This window comes from Mus caroli, chromosome 6 (assembly GCF_900094665.2).
Source record: "Mus caroli chromosome 6, CAROLI_EIJ_v1.1, whole genome shotgun sequence".
Classification (NCBI taxonomy): domain Eukaryota; kingdom Metazoa; phylum Chordata; class Mammalia; order Rodentia; family Muridae; genus Mus; species Mus caroli.
In genome coordinates this window covers 33,041,942-33,057,087 of record NC_034575.1, presented here as the reverse complement: position 1 = coordinate 33,057,087, position 15,146 = coordinate 33,041,942, and the positions used below count along the sequence as shown (strand labels likewise).

Sequence of the window (15,146 nt, the reverse complement as noted above, 5' to 3'; positions counted from 1 at the left end):
AAAAAAAAAAGCCAAGAGCTACTTTTTAAAAAATACTATTTTTACCTAATTTTTAAAAATTTACTTTGAAAGTAAATCCAATTTGGTTGTTTGCCTGATTTGTTTTCTGGCACAGGGTCTTTATGTAGTCTTGGATGACCTAACTTACTACATACACCAGGATGGCCTCCAACTCAGAGGTCCTTCTGGTTCTCTCCTCTAATGCTGGGATTAAACGTGTACGCAACCAAAACCATCTCAAAGGAAATGTTTTAAAGGGTTAATTTTTTCAAACTGATGTAGCGGCTTTAAATAATTAAAAATGAAAGTGTATTACAACCAGGATAAAATCCTGAATTTGGAACTAAGGCACTTCATCCTAAATATAAAGACTGACACACAAAATCAGCCCAAAACATGGCAGGGAAACATGGATAGGATGAAGGCAGGATGAAGGTCATCTTTCCCAGCACATCAGAATAAAAAGAACTTCTTAAGATTTTTAAGGAGTTGATTTTAGAATCAAATTTTAAATGTAATAATAAATATTTATACTTTCTAATCCTAATTGGCATTATGAATACAAAACATAAAACAATTCAATGGGAAACAAACTAGCAAATAAGACTGGTAGGGAAAGTAAGCACCAATAGGGCATAGCCAGTCATCTGAAGCTCGTGGAACTGACTGAAGCAGTCAGCATGTTCTCTCCCATCACTGGGAGTCCAAACACAAACACTAGGTCCTTATTCTGATGGGGACTTACTGAACCCAGAGCCTTTCACATGGTAGTCTACTCCAACAAAGCTCTACCACTGAGCTTTACCTCCAACACAGCCTGACTCATAGTATGCACAAAGATTTATATTTTTCTTTAACTTTGAATCATCTTAAAATGTCATTCTAAATGTTTTTTCAAGACAAGATTTCACTACACAATCTAGGCTGGCCTCAAAGTCACAATCCTGCCTTAGTACCCTGATACAAAGAGTATCACCATGCCCAGCCTGTTCTAAAAGATTTTCTGTACTTAATACAGGCAACAAAATCTACCTCTTGTTTACATATACTCTATAAAATTAAAACAGACTCACGTCTCCTTTACAGTTAAGAATGTTAGCAACCCTAGCACTCAGGAGGTTGAGGGATGAAGTCTGACAGAAATTAGAGGCCAATCTGGGCTACACAGTGAGACCTTCCTTCAAAGCAACAAACACCTACAAAGAACCATCTCTTTTCCCAATAAAAACTCAAGAATCTCCCCCACCCAGGTGAAACAATTGCAATTATCAGCTTGTGTGGTATCAATGTGACGATTCTGTCCTTTGATCCTAGTAGCCGGGGCAAATCCTTTACAGGTCTTATCCAACAGACACAATGGAATAACAGAGTTCTGGAACAGTGCAGATATCACCTCTATTATCATGGTTTTTCTCTTACAGGAAACATTTCATTCATTTTGTTCTCAAATGGGTACTCAGGTTACCTGATTGCGTATTTGCTATGTCCAAAACATACTTCATAACGCACTACTGCAATGGTGAGCACACTGATCTTTCAGGGCAGGGGGATCCCAAGATCTCAGGCACCACCTGAACCACAGTTATGGCATGAATACCACAAAGAAAAAACAAATCAAAGGGCTGACCTAACCTGCAAGGTGATCTTGCTTGTTAAGAGTTAGCCAAAATATAAATTGGAGCCAGGCGTGGTGGCGCACGCCTTTAATCCCAGCACTCGGGAGGCAGAGGCAGGCGGATTTCTGAGTTCGAGGCCAGCCTGGTCTACAAAGTGAGCTCCAGGACAGCCAGAGCTATAAAGAGAAACCCTGTCTCGAAAAAACCAAAAAAAGAGTTAGCCAAAATATACTTTTCCTCATAAATACAAAAGAATTCCAACTGTCTACCTGCTAGTTGGGACTGCACACTTCATTCAGCAGGTAGAAAGGGGGTTTATTTAAATGTACCCCAGTGCAGATGGTACATACACATACTGTTCTACTGTTCCAAACAGTCCACAGCTACCAACTGTCAGTTGACAAATCTTGTTCACTGACATACAGCTATTTAAAAATTGACTTTTTTTTCTAATTTGACTTATCCTACTATATGGTACACTATTTAATTATAGTAACTCAAAATTAAACTTACTTTGGAAAAGTTATAACTCTAAAAATAAACTAATCTCAGCCAGTCTTGGTGGTACAGGACTATAATCCCAGCTACTCAGCAACATGAAACAACAAGATTGTGAATTCAAGGCCAATACGGGCTACAAAATAAGTTCATGGCACCTTACCAACTTAAAATTATCTTGTCTCAAAAACAAAGGATGGTGTACTTGGAGTCATGTCAAATGATACAGCATATCCCTGGCCTGGGATGTTCAAGACCCTTGGCTTCATTCTTAGCATTGGAAAAAAGAACAGACTTCCCAGAGGAGACATTTTGGGATCACCACTTTCCAGACATTCTCTAGTTCGTCACTCTCCTAGGCTCTCTTTATGGAACTATCACAATCCACTTACAGAAGTGTAATTTACACATTCTTAAATAATAAATATGTTAAACAGGACTAATCATAGGAAAATGTGTTAACTTTTCCTACAAAAGTAGACCACAATGAAAAACAATAAATTCTTTTGTGGAATTACAAAGAAAAGATATATGGTTGAATATATAATGAAAAAATTGGACCAATAAATCCCTAAATTGATAATATCTATGAAGCAAACATAAAAATTAAACCCAATTCCTATGTCCCATAGAATATAAAAGTATAGCCATATACCAAACATTGCTTTAAAGGTAAAGGAAAGATCACACACACAATGGTAAATTCCACAGAGCCTATATAGCAGGTTAAATAGAAGTATGATATAGCTAAAAACAGATTAAAACACCTAGGTTAGCCTGGCAGGAGGGTGCACACCTTTGACTCCAGTGCTCAGGAGGCAGAGGCAGAGAGATCTGAGTTGGAGACCTGGTCTACAAAGTGAATTCTAGGAGAGCTGGTGCTACACAAATCCTGTTTCAAAACAAAACATCTGGGTTAGTGTAGGCACTTCCTATATATTTGCACAATGACAAAACACTAACTAGCATTATGTATTTTTACTTAAAAATGGCTTTTGTCTTGCTGTTTTACTATACTTTGTGTGTGTGTGTGTGTGTGTGTGTGTACAACTTGTAGAAGATGGTTCTCTCCTTCCACCATGTGGATACTGGTTATGGAACTCAGGTCTTTAGGCTTGGTAGCAAGTGCCTTTACCTGCTGAGCCATTTTGTCACCCTATTTTTTGTTTTGTTTTGGTTTTTTGAGGCAGGTTCTCACTATGTGGCCCTGAACTCTCTCCATTCTTCCACTCCAGCCTCCAGAGTGCCGAGGTGACAGACTAGCATGCCCATCTACAAAATGTTTTGCATCTGCAACTTACACAAATTGTAAAAATTGTACACTTAATATTAGCAAAGCAAGGATTTTTTTTTTTTTTTGGAAAATGTTCCAATTTAATAGACAAAAAAGAGGCATTTATATTATAAAAACAGAACGGGTTATGAGTGAATTGAGTTTACAGGACAAAGTATTATGTGGAAGTGACCAAAATGGTCTCTACCCCTAACAATTCGATTTCTCTGAAAACATTTAGTAATGATGGCCACACCATACTTGTTAATAGCCATCAAAGGATTAACTGGCGCAAAATGAACACAGACTAATGATATTATTCAATGTGAGACTTTTGACTAAAGAGTAATCCACTGCAAAACAAAGATAGTTGAAAGGAACTAATGCATTCTGGAGTCCATTAGAAAGCCCGGCCTAATAAAGAGCATAGTCGCTAAACAAGAGAGCAATGTCTATCTGCTGCCTCTATCTATCTATCTCTCTCTCTCTCTCTCTCTCTCTCTCTCTCTCCCATCTCTTCTTCCTAAAGACCACCAACCCACAACAATAAAAATTACAATCACCGACAAACCGCTGTCCTAATCCCATTGTTCACCGGTTCCCTCAAAAGCATACCGATGTCTTTTCCTAAGTTTTTTTTTTTTTTTTATAAATTCAAAGCGAATGTTTTTTTTTTTTTTTTCCGTCATTCTCCAGAAATCCACAACGGACAAAATGCTCCCAATTCGAACTAATGAGAGCCACTCAAATAATATGACTGGGCAGCCACCGGGTAAGACAGGAGACCTTTCCATTCAAAGACAATGTGCACAAACAACACACACACACAAAGCTAACAATATTTACCAACACAAGTGCAACCACATTACGAATCCACTTTTTCATTCCTAACGTGGAATCATTAGTTTCTGAAAATGTTTAATTTCTCTTAAATCCCCTTCAATCAAGGAAAATAAACCACCCGGCCAGGAGCCCATCTCAGCAGCCCTGGCGCACGGTACAGCTGGGTTGAGGAAGGATGAGGATGAGCCGAGAAGGGGTCACACAATCTCTCCGCTTCAGACCGGGGGGCGTGTCCCCCAAGGTTTTTTTTTTTTTTTTTTTTTCGCTTCCCTTCTACAGGAACGACAGATGGAAGTGCCACAAGAAGCTAGCCGCACGGCTCACAGGGCCTCGGGATTTGGTGTGGGGAACAGAAAGGAAAAGGAGGAAAAAGCTGAGGTTTCGAAAGGTGCACAGGAAAACCAGCTCGGCGCGGTGTGGTGGGGGCAGCATCGGCCACCCAGGAGGGCCGAGCCGCGCAGCTCCCGCCCCGTCTAGCTGCCCGGCCCCCGCCACCCCACCCCCGGGGCGAGCGAAGTGCAGAGCAGCCCGGGCAGGCGGCGGGTCCGGAGGCGCCCGGGCTGTGGGGCGGCCGGGAGGGAGGGACCCTCTGTACCCGTTGTTCTCCGCACAGCAGCAGCTCCGGGTAGCTGAACTCCACGCAGCTTTCGTCCGTGGGGTCCTTGAGCACCAGCTCCAGGCGAACCGTCTCCTTCGGCGGTCGCGGCGGCGGCTCCGCCCGGGAAGCCGACTCCCGCGGAGGGGGAGTCTGCAGGGGCAGCGGCGGCGGCGGCGGCTCGGGCCGCGGGGGCTCGCGCTGCAGCGCCATGGGCGGCTCGGCGCGGCTGACCTCGCGCTGGGGGAGCGGCTTGTCGCGCGCCGGGGGCTGCGCGTCAGCGCGGGGGGCCGGCTCTGCCCGGGCCGGCTCGCGGTACGGCTGCGGCTCCAGTCGGGGGGGCTCGCGCTCGGCGCCCGCGAAGTCGGCCTCGCGTCGCCTCACCGGTGACAGGCTAATGAACGCGACTCTGCGCGGCTCCGCCATCCCCACTGTTCTGGCCCTCGGCGCTCACTCGAGCCGGCTCTCGCCTCGACGCCGCACGGCGCGCCTGCCCGCCTCTCCTTCTGCTCTCCGTCACTTTTCTTCCCTCCAGCACCCTCAGCTGTCCCCGCGGACGCCACCGTGAATGCGGACCGGGTCCCCGTCCCCGCTACTACGTTCTGATGGGCTCCACCGCCATCGCCAGGGTCGCCGCAGCCGCCATGTTGGATCCCCCACATAAATAGAAGCAGGCCGCTGAGCGGGCGCATGCGCACACTCGAGACGCTCGCGTCCACAGTCGTGGCTGTTGCTCAGTTTTCCCCTTTTCCTCTCAACAGTCTGGAGGCCAGACAGCTCGGCGGAAGTGACGTCACAGACAGGCCTGTCTCCGTGGCAACGGAGACGCTCTCTACGCTTTGCTTTCAAAGGAGGGGTTTGGGGTTCCCGGAGTGATTTCCTCCTCTCGCCCGGAAACCGAGGCACGCTCGCGGATCCCTTAGGGTGAGCGTCGCGATGTGCCTGGGACCGACACAGTCATGGCGCCGGGTCCCGCCCGACGTTGGCCTCTGGCTCTCGGCGCCGGAGAGCAGGGTTGTCAGCTGAGAATTCCAGGCGGACCCAGGGCAGGGGTGAGGGACTCGCGGCCCGGTGCCCGGCCCGCCGGTCTGTTGTCCCGTCACCTGAGGTGTCCAGGGTAGAAAAGCGAAAACTAGACTCTTCCCCAGACCCCTCCCGAAAGCGCCACGCTGCCTCCCACACCGCTGCCTCCCACACCTCTTCCTAGCCGCTTTGCGCATGGCGGGCGGTGAGACGTTCAGTGACGCGCCTCAGTTGGGAAATTGAACTGGCAAAGGAACAGTTCTTGAAGACTTGAACGTCTTGGCAGCCTTTGGTGTTATTTTAGGGGACATGCTCCCGGGGGAAGAAAATTCACGGCTCATCTTTGAGTGGGAAGGAGCGTTGCTTAAGCTTCGTTGGAGCATCGTGGGAAACGAACTGGAATTCAGATTTTAACGGAGGAGAATTACTAGCCCTTTTCATCTATTCAGTAGAAAGTGAATTGAAAGGCTCCCTTGCCGCATCCTCATGGAAACCCAAGCTTGTTAATTGCATCAATTATATTAGATGTTGAAGAGCTGAGTCAAAGAGACATCACAGACGTTTTTAATATTTGCTCTTCTATTCTTTTCCAAAGGTGTACCAAACGGTGATGGAATGTTCAACCCCTGTGACGTTTTTAATATTTGCTCTTCTATTCCTTTCCAAAGGTGTACCAAATGGTGATGGAATGTTCAACCCAAAAGATTCTGCTAGCTCTAAGCCAGGTGTAGAGATGTAACCCTTTAGTGTCAGGAAGATACAGGCTGTTACATTTCAACATGGTCCACATAGACAACTGCAGGTCAGCTAGCACTTCATATATATATATATATATAATTTTTTTAAAAGATTTATTTATTGATTATATGTAAGTACACTGTAGCTGTCTTCAGACACTCCAGAAGAGGTCGCCAGATCTCGTTACGGATGGTTGTGAGCCACCATGTGGTTGCTGGGATTTGAACTCTGGACCTTTGGAAGAGCAGTCGGGTGCTCTTACCCACTGAGCCATCTCACCATGGAAGTGGTGGCTCTCTGGAGCCAGGCAGATCTCTATGAGTTCAAGGCCAGCCTGGTCTATTTAGTGACTTCTAAGCCAGCCAGACCTACATAGTGAGACCCTGTCTGGAAAAAAAAACAAAACAAAAAACAAAACTGGCAGCAGCAACAAGAAAAAAAAAAAAAGGAAGATGATGAATTTCTTCCTTAAAATGCTGCAATATTTCCTTGACATTATATTTTACCCCCAACATTCCTTCCACTGCTCCTGGTTTTGTTTGGGTCTCCTATTTTTGGATTGAAGTGACCTTTCTGCCCACAGGCTCTGTTTCTGCCATCTTACAATGGGCAATTAAAGTTTTTGGAACACTTTCTTTTTTTCCTTTTTTTTTTTTTTTTCTTTAGTTTTTTGAGACAGGGTTTCTCTGTGTAGCCNTGGCTGTCCTGGAACTCACTTTATGGACCAGGCTGGCCTTGAACTCAGAAATCCGCCTGCCTCTGCCTCCCGAGTGCTGGGATTAAAGGCGTGCACCACTACGCCCGGCTTCTGGTACACTTTCTGATGTATCTCTATCCCATCTCCAGTTGACTGAGGGTTATACCTGTGTTCAGTTTCTGCAATTTATCCCAGAAATTGCAGTCTGTCTGTCCTTGAGTCAAGCTCTTCTGTAGGTAACCTCTCATACAATTATCTAATTCTGGGTGCCTTGAAAATACTTTGAACATCAATCCACAGAGAGAAGTAGGTTCTAACCGTGGTGTAAGCTACTCAAATAAGCACTTAAGAGGCAGAGGCAGGTGGATCTCTGAAATCGAGTCTACCCTGGTCTACAGGGTGAGTTCCAGGACAGCCAGAGCAATGTAGTGTGAGACACTGTCTGGAACAAACAAAACAAGAAAAAAGTAGTTTCTTTCCTGTAATCCAGTGTATACACACACACATACACCCATGAAATTTAATCTACCATACTAATACAATGTAGCATAGAGTGAAAATGATGGCGGTCAAAGGACAGCTTGGTGGAGTCTGTTCTCTCCTTCCAGGTGGCCAGCCTTACATAGCAAGTGCCTTTACCTAATGAATGATCTGGTTGGCCTAGGATTGCTTAAATGCTAATTTCTAGTTTCTAACCTATTTTCCTACACAGTAATATATAAGACTGGTTTGCTACACATATCTAGCATAAAGCTGTTCTATACTTTTTCATTGTAAATGCTCTGTAGCAACAGTTCAGATTGTGACATTACCATAAGTTTTTGTTTAGCTTGTCTAAAAGCATATTACCATATTTATTGTATCAGTGCTGAATAAAGTTTTTATTTTATTTTGCTTTGCTTTTTAAGACAGGCTCTTACTATGTACCCTTGGATGACCTGGAACTAGCTCTATAGACCAGGTTGGCTTCGAAAGCACAGAGATCTGCTTGCCTATGCCTCCCCAGTGCTGGGATTAAAGGCGAGTACCACTGGGTATAACTACACACATTTTTGATCCCAGTGCTTAAGAGGCAGAGGCAGGCAGATCTCTTGTGAGTTTAATGCCAGCTTGATCTACAAAGTGAGTTCCAGAACAGCCAGGGGTACACAGAAAAACCCTGTATCTAGGCATGTGTCACTACACCTGGTTTCTATTCCTTTTTATAATAAGTCCTCTTTGAGCGAAATTTATAGTATCTTGAATAATATCACTAACATACACATATGAGCCGGGCGTGGTGGCACACGCCTTTAATCCCAGCACTCGGGAGGCAGAGGCAGGCGGATTTCTGAGTTTGAGGCCAGCCTGGTCTACAAAGTGAGTTCCAGGACAGCCAGGGCTATACAGAGAAACCCTGTCTCGAAAAAAAAAAAAAAAAAAAAAACCATACACATATGATTTTGTCAAAAGAACATATGCTTTAACCAGTGCTCCCAGTCCTTTGAGTTTATCAAAGCTATATTTTACTACATTTTATGTAGGTGTGGGGACAGGGTAATAGAAATCAGAGTACGATTGGCAGGAATGGGTTCTTACAGTGTGGTCCTGGGGATGGAATTCAAGTCCTCAGTCTTGATGGCAAGTACTTTTACCCACAGAGCCATCTAAACAGCCCAAAGAGCTATAAAAGTCTGTACATTTTTGCTTTTATCCAACTTGATTGGTGAGATATACAGGATTTTTTTCTTTTACTGGTTTAACTTCTATTTATTTATTTTGAAATTCATTTTCAAAACCAGCTCCTTCACATATTTGTAAGTATCATTTTTCTGTTTGTTTTGGGTTTTTTTTTATAAGAAAACATCTGTAAAGTCTATACTGGTTTCAAACCTCCAACTTCTGACTGCCAGGATTCTAGGCAGGCACCACCATATAGCTTCTATTTATAAATTAATTAATTTCCAAGTTGATTAGTATTTCTTGTGGCAGCCTTATGCTTATTTCAATAAATTTTTTACAATTTCTCAAGAGCCCAATGTCACTCATTTTCATTGTTTTTTTTTTTTTGTGTGTGTGTGTGTGTGTGTGTGTGTGTGTAAGGATTCAAGACCTTGTCCTGAGCTTTAATACAAATCTAGATATAGACTCTTTTACTTAAAAGTTAAAGGAAAGTTTTAATCTTGGTATTTGTTATTTTTTTTTCTGTCTCTGATTTTATTTATGTATATATTTCTTTAAAACATTTTAGAGGTATCTGGGTTGGCTGTTTTGTGGCAGGATGTTTCGAAGCTTGCCAGAACTCCAGGGTTAGATTCCTGGCATAACACAGAAGAAACTGTTTCGAAGGCACAGTAAGTACCTAGTTTGGTTTGGGTATTAACTTCTGCTTTATAACATCGTGATTAAAAATACACTGAGCTGGGTAGTGGCACACGCCTTTAATTCCAGCACTTGGGAGGCAGAAGCAGGTGGATTTCTGAGTTGGAGCCAGCCTGGTCTACAGAGTGAGTTCCAGGCAGCCACGGGTACACAGAGAAACTGTCTTTAAAACCCAGAAACAAGCAAACCGCCCCCCCCACACACACACATGCACACACAGTCTTTTGAGTTTACTGAAGGAGGTCTTGGGCCTTGAGGTTGAAACTACAGAGTGAGACTAGGCTGCCTGGGTCTAACTCTTCCTCTGCTGCTTACTATCACACACTCTAGGACCTTACCACGGAGTACTTAAGCACTTGTTTTGTGTCTGTTTCTCTCAGGTTGTAAAATGGGGATAATACATCATTTAAAGCTCCGGTGCTGGGCAGGTGAGTTAGCTTACCTGGTAAAAGTGATTGCAGTCAAGCCTGAGGACCTGGGTTTTATCCCTAAGACCCACGTGGGAGAAGAACAAAACCAGTGCCCCAACTTGTTCTCCAATCTTCACACACTTGCCATGGAACACATGTGCCCATAGACACACAAATTAAATATATTAATCATTTTAAAATAGTGTTTGAATCAATTGGGTTAATCAATTGTGAAATGTTTGGAACGGGGAGCAATCTGTCCATGGGAAGGGATGTATTTTCTTTGTGGATTTTACTGAACAGCCTGTGGGTCCTTGAAGGGAGGTATATTCTTTGACATATGAAGCTTTTGCTTATTGCCAATAATGTGTAGATGACTGCAGCTTTACTTACATTTCCATTTCACCTTTCACAACTTGCCATTATCTCTCATCATTTTTGCTTTTCGAATATTGGTGCCTTTCCTTTGTTGCATGTTCATAACCATTGTGTTCATCAGGAAACAGAGCCTCTGCATTCCAAGTGTGTCTCTGTGGCCTGCTTAATGACTTTGACCTGAATCCAACCTTGTTTGATTATGGCACCTGCTCTCTCTCTATTTGCATTTTCCCAGTTGCACTGCCACTCGTCTTCTCACTTTAATGATCACGAATTACTTTGTTCTCAGTAAGAGGAAGCAGCCCAGCCTTGGATTTTACTTTGTGATCCAATCCACCAGTCTCGTTGCTTTAATGGATGACATAAGCCCATATACAGGTTTGGACAAGAGGTAAGTTTGAGCAGAGGCATTCGTCTGTCATGCTTTCTCCTATACATCTTTCAAAAACTCCTTGACATTGTCTAGTTGCTTCATTTTTGTATATATTTTTCTGATAATTTAAACGCTTTGTATTGCTGTGTAATGAGGTAAAGTTAAAATGACCTTAATTTTCAGTTTCTTTGGATCTTATCCACGATGTTAATGTTATTCCCTAAGTAGTAGTAGTCATCACAGGAGCGCATACTCTTGAAACTTAAGTCTGTTCTTTCTCCTTTTTATTCACTATTTCAACATTATTGTTGTATGTGTGTTTTATCTCCATATGTACACTTGTACGGCCACATGTGCATGTGCCGGTCAGAGCACAGCTTTATAGAGTCAGTTCTCCCCCTACCCTCTTCACATTGAATTCCAGGGATTGAACTCAGGTCACCCACCAGGTTTTACAAAAGTGCTTCTCCACCTGTGAGTTTTGACCCCTTTTGGAGGTCAAACAACCCTTTCACAGGAGTCCTCTAAGACTATTGGAAAACATAGATCTTTGCATTATGATTCATAGCAGTAGCAAAATTAGAGTTGTGAAGTAGCAGCAAAAAAAAAAAAAAAAAATGGTTGGGGGTCACCACACCATGAGGAACTGTATTAAAGGGTTGCAGCATTAGGAAGGTTGAGAATCACTGCTTTAGAGGCAAGAACCTTTATCTGTGGTGCCATCTTATCAGGCTTAAAAAAATAACTATATTCTGCCTCCTGGGGGTGGTGCTCAGCTTTAATCCCAGCACTCAGGAGGCAAAGGCAGAAGTCAGAGGAGTTTGAGGCCAACCAGGTCTACTGTCTGAGTGCCAAGATAGCCAGGGCTACACAGAGAAATCCTGTCTTGAAAAACCAACCAAATAAACAAACAAAACCTGTATTAAATGCTCCTAAGCCCCTTATTTTAAATATAATTCCACTAGATTTGGCAAATGTGTAGTCATGGTATCTAGCATATGCAGATACCTTAACTTTCCAGGCATGTTTCATAAAATATAAGGTGGAAAGAGATAAGACACTCAGTTTGACCTCTAACCTCTACACGTGAACACAGCTGCATAAACATGAATACACATGACAAGAACCAAAAAATAAATTTTAATTTAAATATAGTACAGTTGTATGTGATTCTTTTGTTGTACAAAAATAGTTGTAAAAGTGTTTTTTTCCATTTTTAAGTATACACTACAGATTATTTTTAAATAGTACATTGATATGATAGACTGTATAAATTACACATTCCCCAGCCAAGCCCTTCTTTTCCAGGCTGTCATCTGTGAGAGAACACAGTACGAATTTGATGCCCTGTCAAGACAATCAGAAACAATTATCCCTCCTAACAGAGTTGAATGTGCTTCTCTTTAACTAGCATTCATGTTTCTGTCTCAATCCTGTACATTAAAAACTTTAAACAGTAATCTAAAATTCTGCTGTTGGGAACAGACAGCCTTCTCTCAAGGAAAATGTCATAGAGACTACTAAGTAGTAAACTCACAAAGTCTCACTGGGAAGTCCATGACTGTGAATGAGTGTCTTTCAGGAACAAGGAGCTGGAACTGAACAGTGCGTCACTGAAGACGTCAACAGCTCCCAGGAGTTGATCTGCATTCCCACTCTTTTGCTTCCAAGTATTTAAAGCAAAATAAGTTTCATAAGAGTGATTCACAGAACTATAGCAGGTTTAGTCATAGCTGATCCACCTAGTGCCTTTGACAAAGAGAACCAGGTGCTACTGAAAAGGAGGGAAGACCAGAACAAGACAAGAAGCTCTGGCATAAGGAAATGGTGCAGCTTTGTTTCCTGCAGTTCTGTTAGACCAGTATTGTGTTTTGTGCTTTGGCCCAATCATATCTGAGCCTAATGTAAAAGATGGCACACCGGCCATCTTCTCAGGAAGACTTCTCCCAGGACTCAGAGATACAGAGCTGAAGAACACCTTGGGACTGGCTAGAGGTGAAGGCTGTGTTCAGCCTCTGGTCCTGTTGCTTCAGCTGTTTTACTCTGTACAGGTTTCCCTCTCCTTTCTGCGCAGAACTCCAATCTGCCATCTGCAGCAGGAGGTTGGGCAGGAGGAAGAATTAATGGTGTTTCTAAAAATTCTGCCACCTCCTCCTTTGTGCAGTCCCTGCTCTATGAGGATGGGTCTGTATGTTCTAGCTTGTGTACCTCAGACCTACAGAAGAAAATTACAGAGCATACAAATAAACAGGTAATCTGATACACAAAAAGATGTATGTCTGTTTTCTGAAAGTAGAATGGAAGCCTGACAATACTTTGTTGTAGAAAAAAGTTTATGTGATGACAGCTCAGAGACACGAGGCTGAGATATGATGGAGAGGCTAGCCATTAGGAGGTCTCTTCAAAGGACCTGCTTTATACTTGTATCAATAAATCCCTATGATGTGTTCATGTGTATGCAATATAAACAGGTACATATGCTGAGCAGTGGTGCACACGTCTTTGATACCAGCACTCGGGAGGCAGTCAGGCGGATCTCCGAGTTCAAGGCCAGCCTAGTCTACAGAGTGAGTTCCATGACAGCCAAGGCTACACAGAGAAACCCTGTCTCAGAAAAAAAAAATTATATATATATATTTCATGAAAACTTTCCCAGTCCTATGTTCAAAATTGCTGTTCATTCAGAAGATAGTAAGAACCCTGCCCTGGCTTTGTTTCCTAAAATACAAGGGAGACCTAACTCTGAGACTTACATACCTTCAGAGATGCCAAGTTTTTCCTTTCACTCACCTTTTTAAAACCACATACTCAGCTTGTCTAGACGTAACAAGCTACTCACAGAGTGGTCTCATAAGCTAACTATCTACTACTGACTGCTGTTTGGTAGAGGGCCTCATGGCCATCCTCAGAATCACACAGCTCAGGACGACTTCTCCCAGGAGTCAGAGATGTAGTCATGGATGGGCTAATGTACAAGATGATGGAATATGATCAAATGATGGCAATTCTCTAGTATAAAGGTACTTGTTACTGCAGGTAGGAGAAAATGTCCTGCCGGGCATGGTGGTACACACCTTTAATCCCAGCAAGTTCCAGGACAGCCAGGGCTATATAGAGAAACCCTGTCTCAGAAAAGAAAAAAAGAAAAGAAAAAAAAATATGTCCTGAAATGCTAACAGAGAAAGAAAAACAAAACTAGTATCTATTCCTAAAGCCAGTAAATTACAGACTAGTGCTGAGGGTGATTAGGGAGGAAAGGCACCAGGGAAGGCCAACAAACTTTCACCAGTAGATGACATTGGGTGTCAGCTCCTGCTGCCTGATGGCTAAGTCCACACATACCACCCACTCATCCTAATGCTCTAAGAGCAAGGAAGGACATGTCAATCAAGCAGGATCCCGGATTGCATATTCAAGTGCAGGAAAACAGTTCCAATTTGACTTGAGAGGAAGCTGGTCCTGGCCTAGGGTTTGGCTGCTTAGATGGGCACTCTATTCTCCTTGGCCCACTTCTTCATGATCCTGATGATATACTCCACTTGGGTGTTTCCTGTGCTTCTCAGTAAATGCAGCACTTCTCGGAGGGTCTCTCTGAGGAAAGGTTTTAGAGAACACATTTTTTCAATAAAGAAGAAAAACTAGCGATCTCACGACCTAGTACTATATCGCAGTGAGGTGTCTGTGCTCATGGACCCTCCACTGGGCATTTCAAAGCTGCTACTTTTCTAAGCCATGACAATGGGTTGCTTCTTCCACACAAAGGGTTGCTCAAAAATGGTTCAAATATAATATAAATGAGAATAGCAGTAAGGACCAGAATTTAGTGACTACCCAGCATTTGCACTTTAACTAAAACATGTTTTAACTTAAAAACTCATTTTATGTATGCATGCATGCATCCTTATGTATGTGTGTATCTATGCATATATATATGCAATCTGTGTGTATATATGTGTATGTATGTATGAGTATATTTTCACTATGCAGGTGCCCGAGAAGGACAGAGAGGGTGTCAGATCCCTTGGAGCTGAACTTACAGGTGTTTGTGAGCACCTGACATATATGTGCTGGGATTCAAACTGTGATCCTCATGACTGAACAGCAAATGCTCTTAACCACAAGCCTCCTCCAGCCCCAAGTTAAGATTTATTATGATTAAAGCTTGGAGTTTAGGTGAGGCAGGCTGAAGCTTCCCTGGTGTCTCATCAGAGATTTGGCAACTGTCTGTGGATCTGCTCCCCTTGTGGTCTTGTCTTTTTTGGTTGGTTGGTTGCGATTTTTGTTGTTGTTGTTGTTTGTTTTTTTCATTTTTTTATTAGGTATTTTCTTATTTTACATTTC

The 15,146-nt window shown here is 43.1% G+C and overlaps 2 protein-coding genes and 1 long non-coding RNA gene across 7 annotated transcripts in view; 1 reads left to right on the top strand and 2 right to left on the bottom strand.

Annotated features, from left to right (window-relative positions):
• Ubn2 (ubinuclein 2) overlaps nucleotides 1-5,491 on the bottom strand; it is a 76,020-nt gene extending 70,529 nt beyond the window's left edge. For 2 of the 4 annotated variants that reach the window (XM_029478832.1, XM_021165456.2), the window contains exon 1: nucleotides 4,826-5,490. In XM_029478832.1, coding sequence (XP_029334692.1) covers nucleotides 4,826-5,251 — 426 coding nt within the window. In that variant the 5' untranslated portion in view covers nucleotides 5,252-5,490. Of the gene's footprint in view, nucleotides 1-4,825 lie in introns of all 4 variants that reach the window. The other 2 variants (XM_029478831.1, XM_021165455.2) reach the window with 2 other exon arrangements.
• Nucleotides 5,492-5,708: 217 nt separating this feature from the next.
• On the top strand, nucleotides 5,709-12,170 carry LOC115031332. Of its 2 annotated transcripts, none has more exons than XR_003836957.1 (5): nucleotides 5,709-6,650; nucleotides 9,514-9,616; nucleotides 10,025-10,072; nucleotides 10,722-10,823; nucleotides 12,114-12,170. It is a non-coding gene; the product is annotated as an uncharacterized LOC115031332 (long non-coding RNA). The 2 variants fall into 2 exon arrangements; XR_003836958.1 differs by having other exon boundaries at nucleotides 10,668-10,823.
• A 1,765-nt stretch (nucleotides 12,171-13,935) lies between these two features.
• Nucleotides 13,936-15,146, bottom strand: part of Ttc26 (tetratricopeptide repeat domain 26) — a 42,922-nt gene continuing 41,711 nt past the window's right edge. The window contains exon 18 of the mRNA XM_021164800.2: nucleotides 13,936-14,396. Within this exon, the coding sequence (XP_021020459.1) occupies nucleotides 14,285-14,396 (112 nt within the window). The 3' untranslated portion in view covers nucleotides 13,936-14,284. The remainder of the gene's footprint in view (nucleotides 14,397-15,146) is intronic.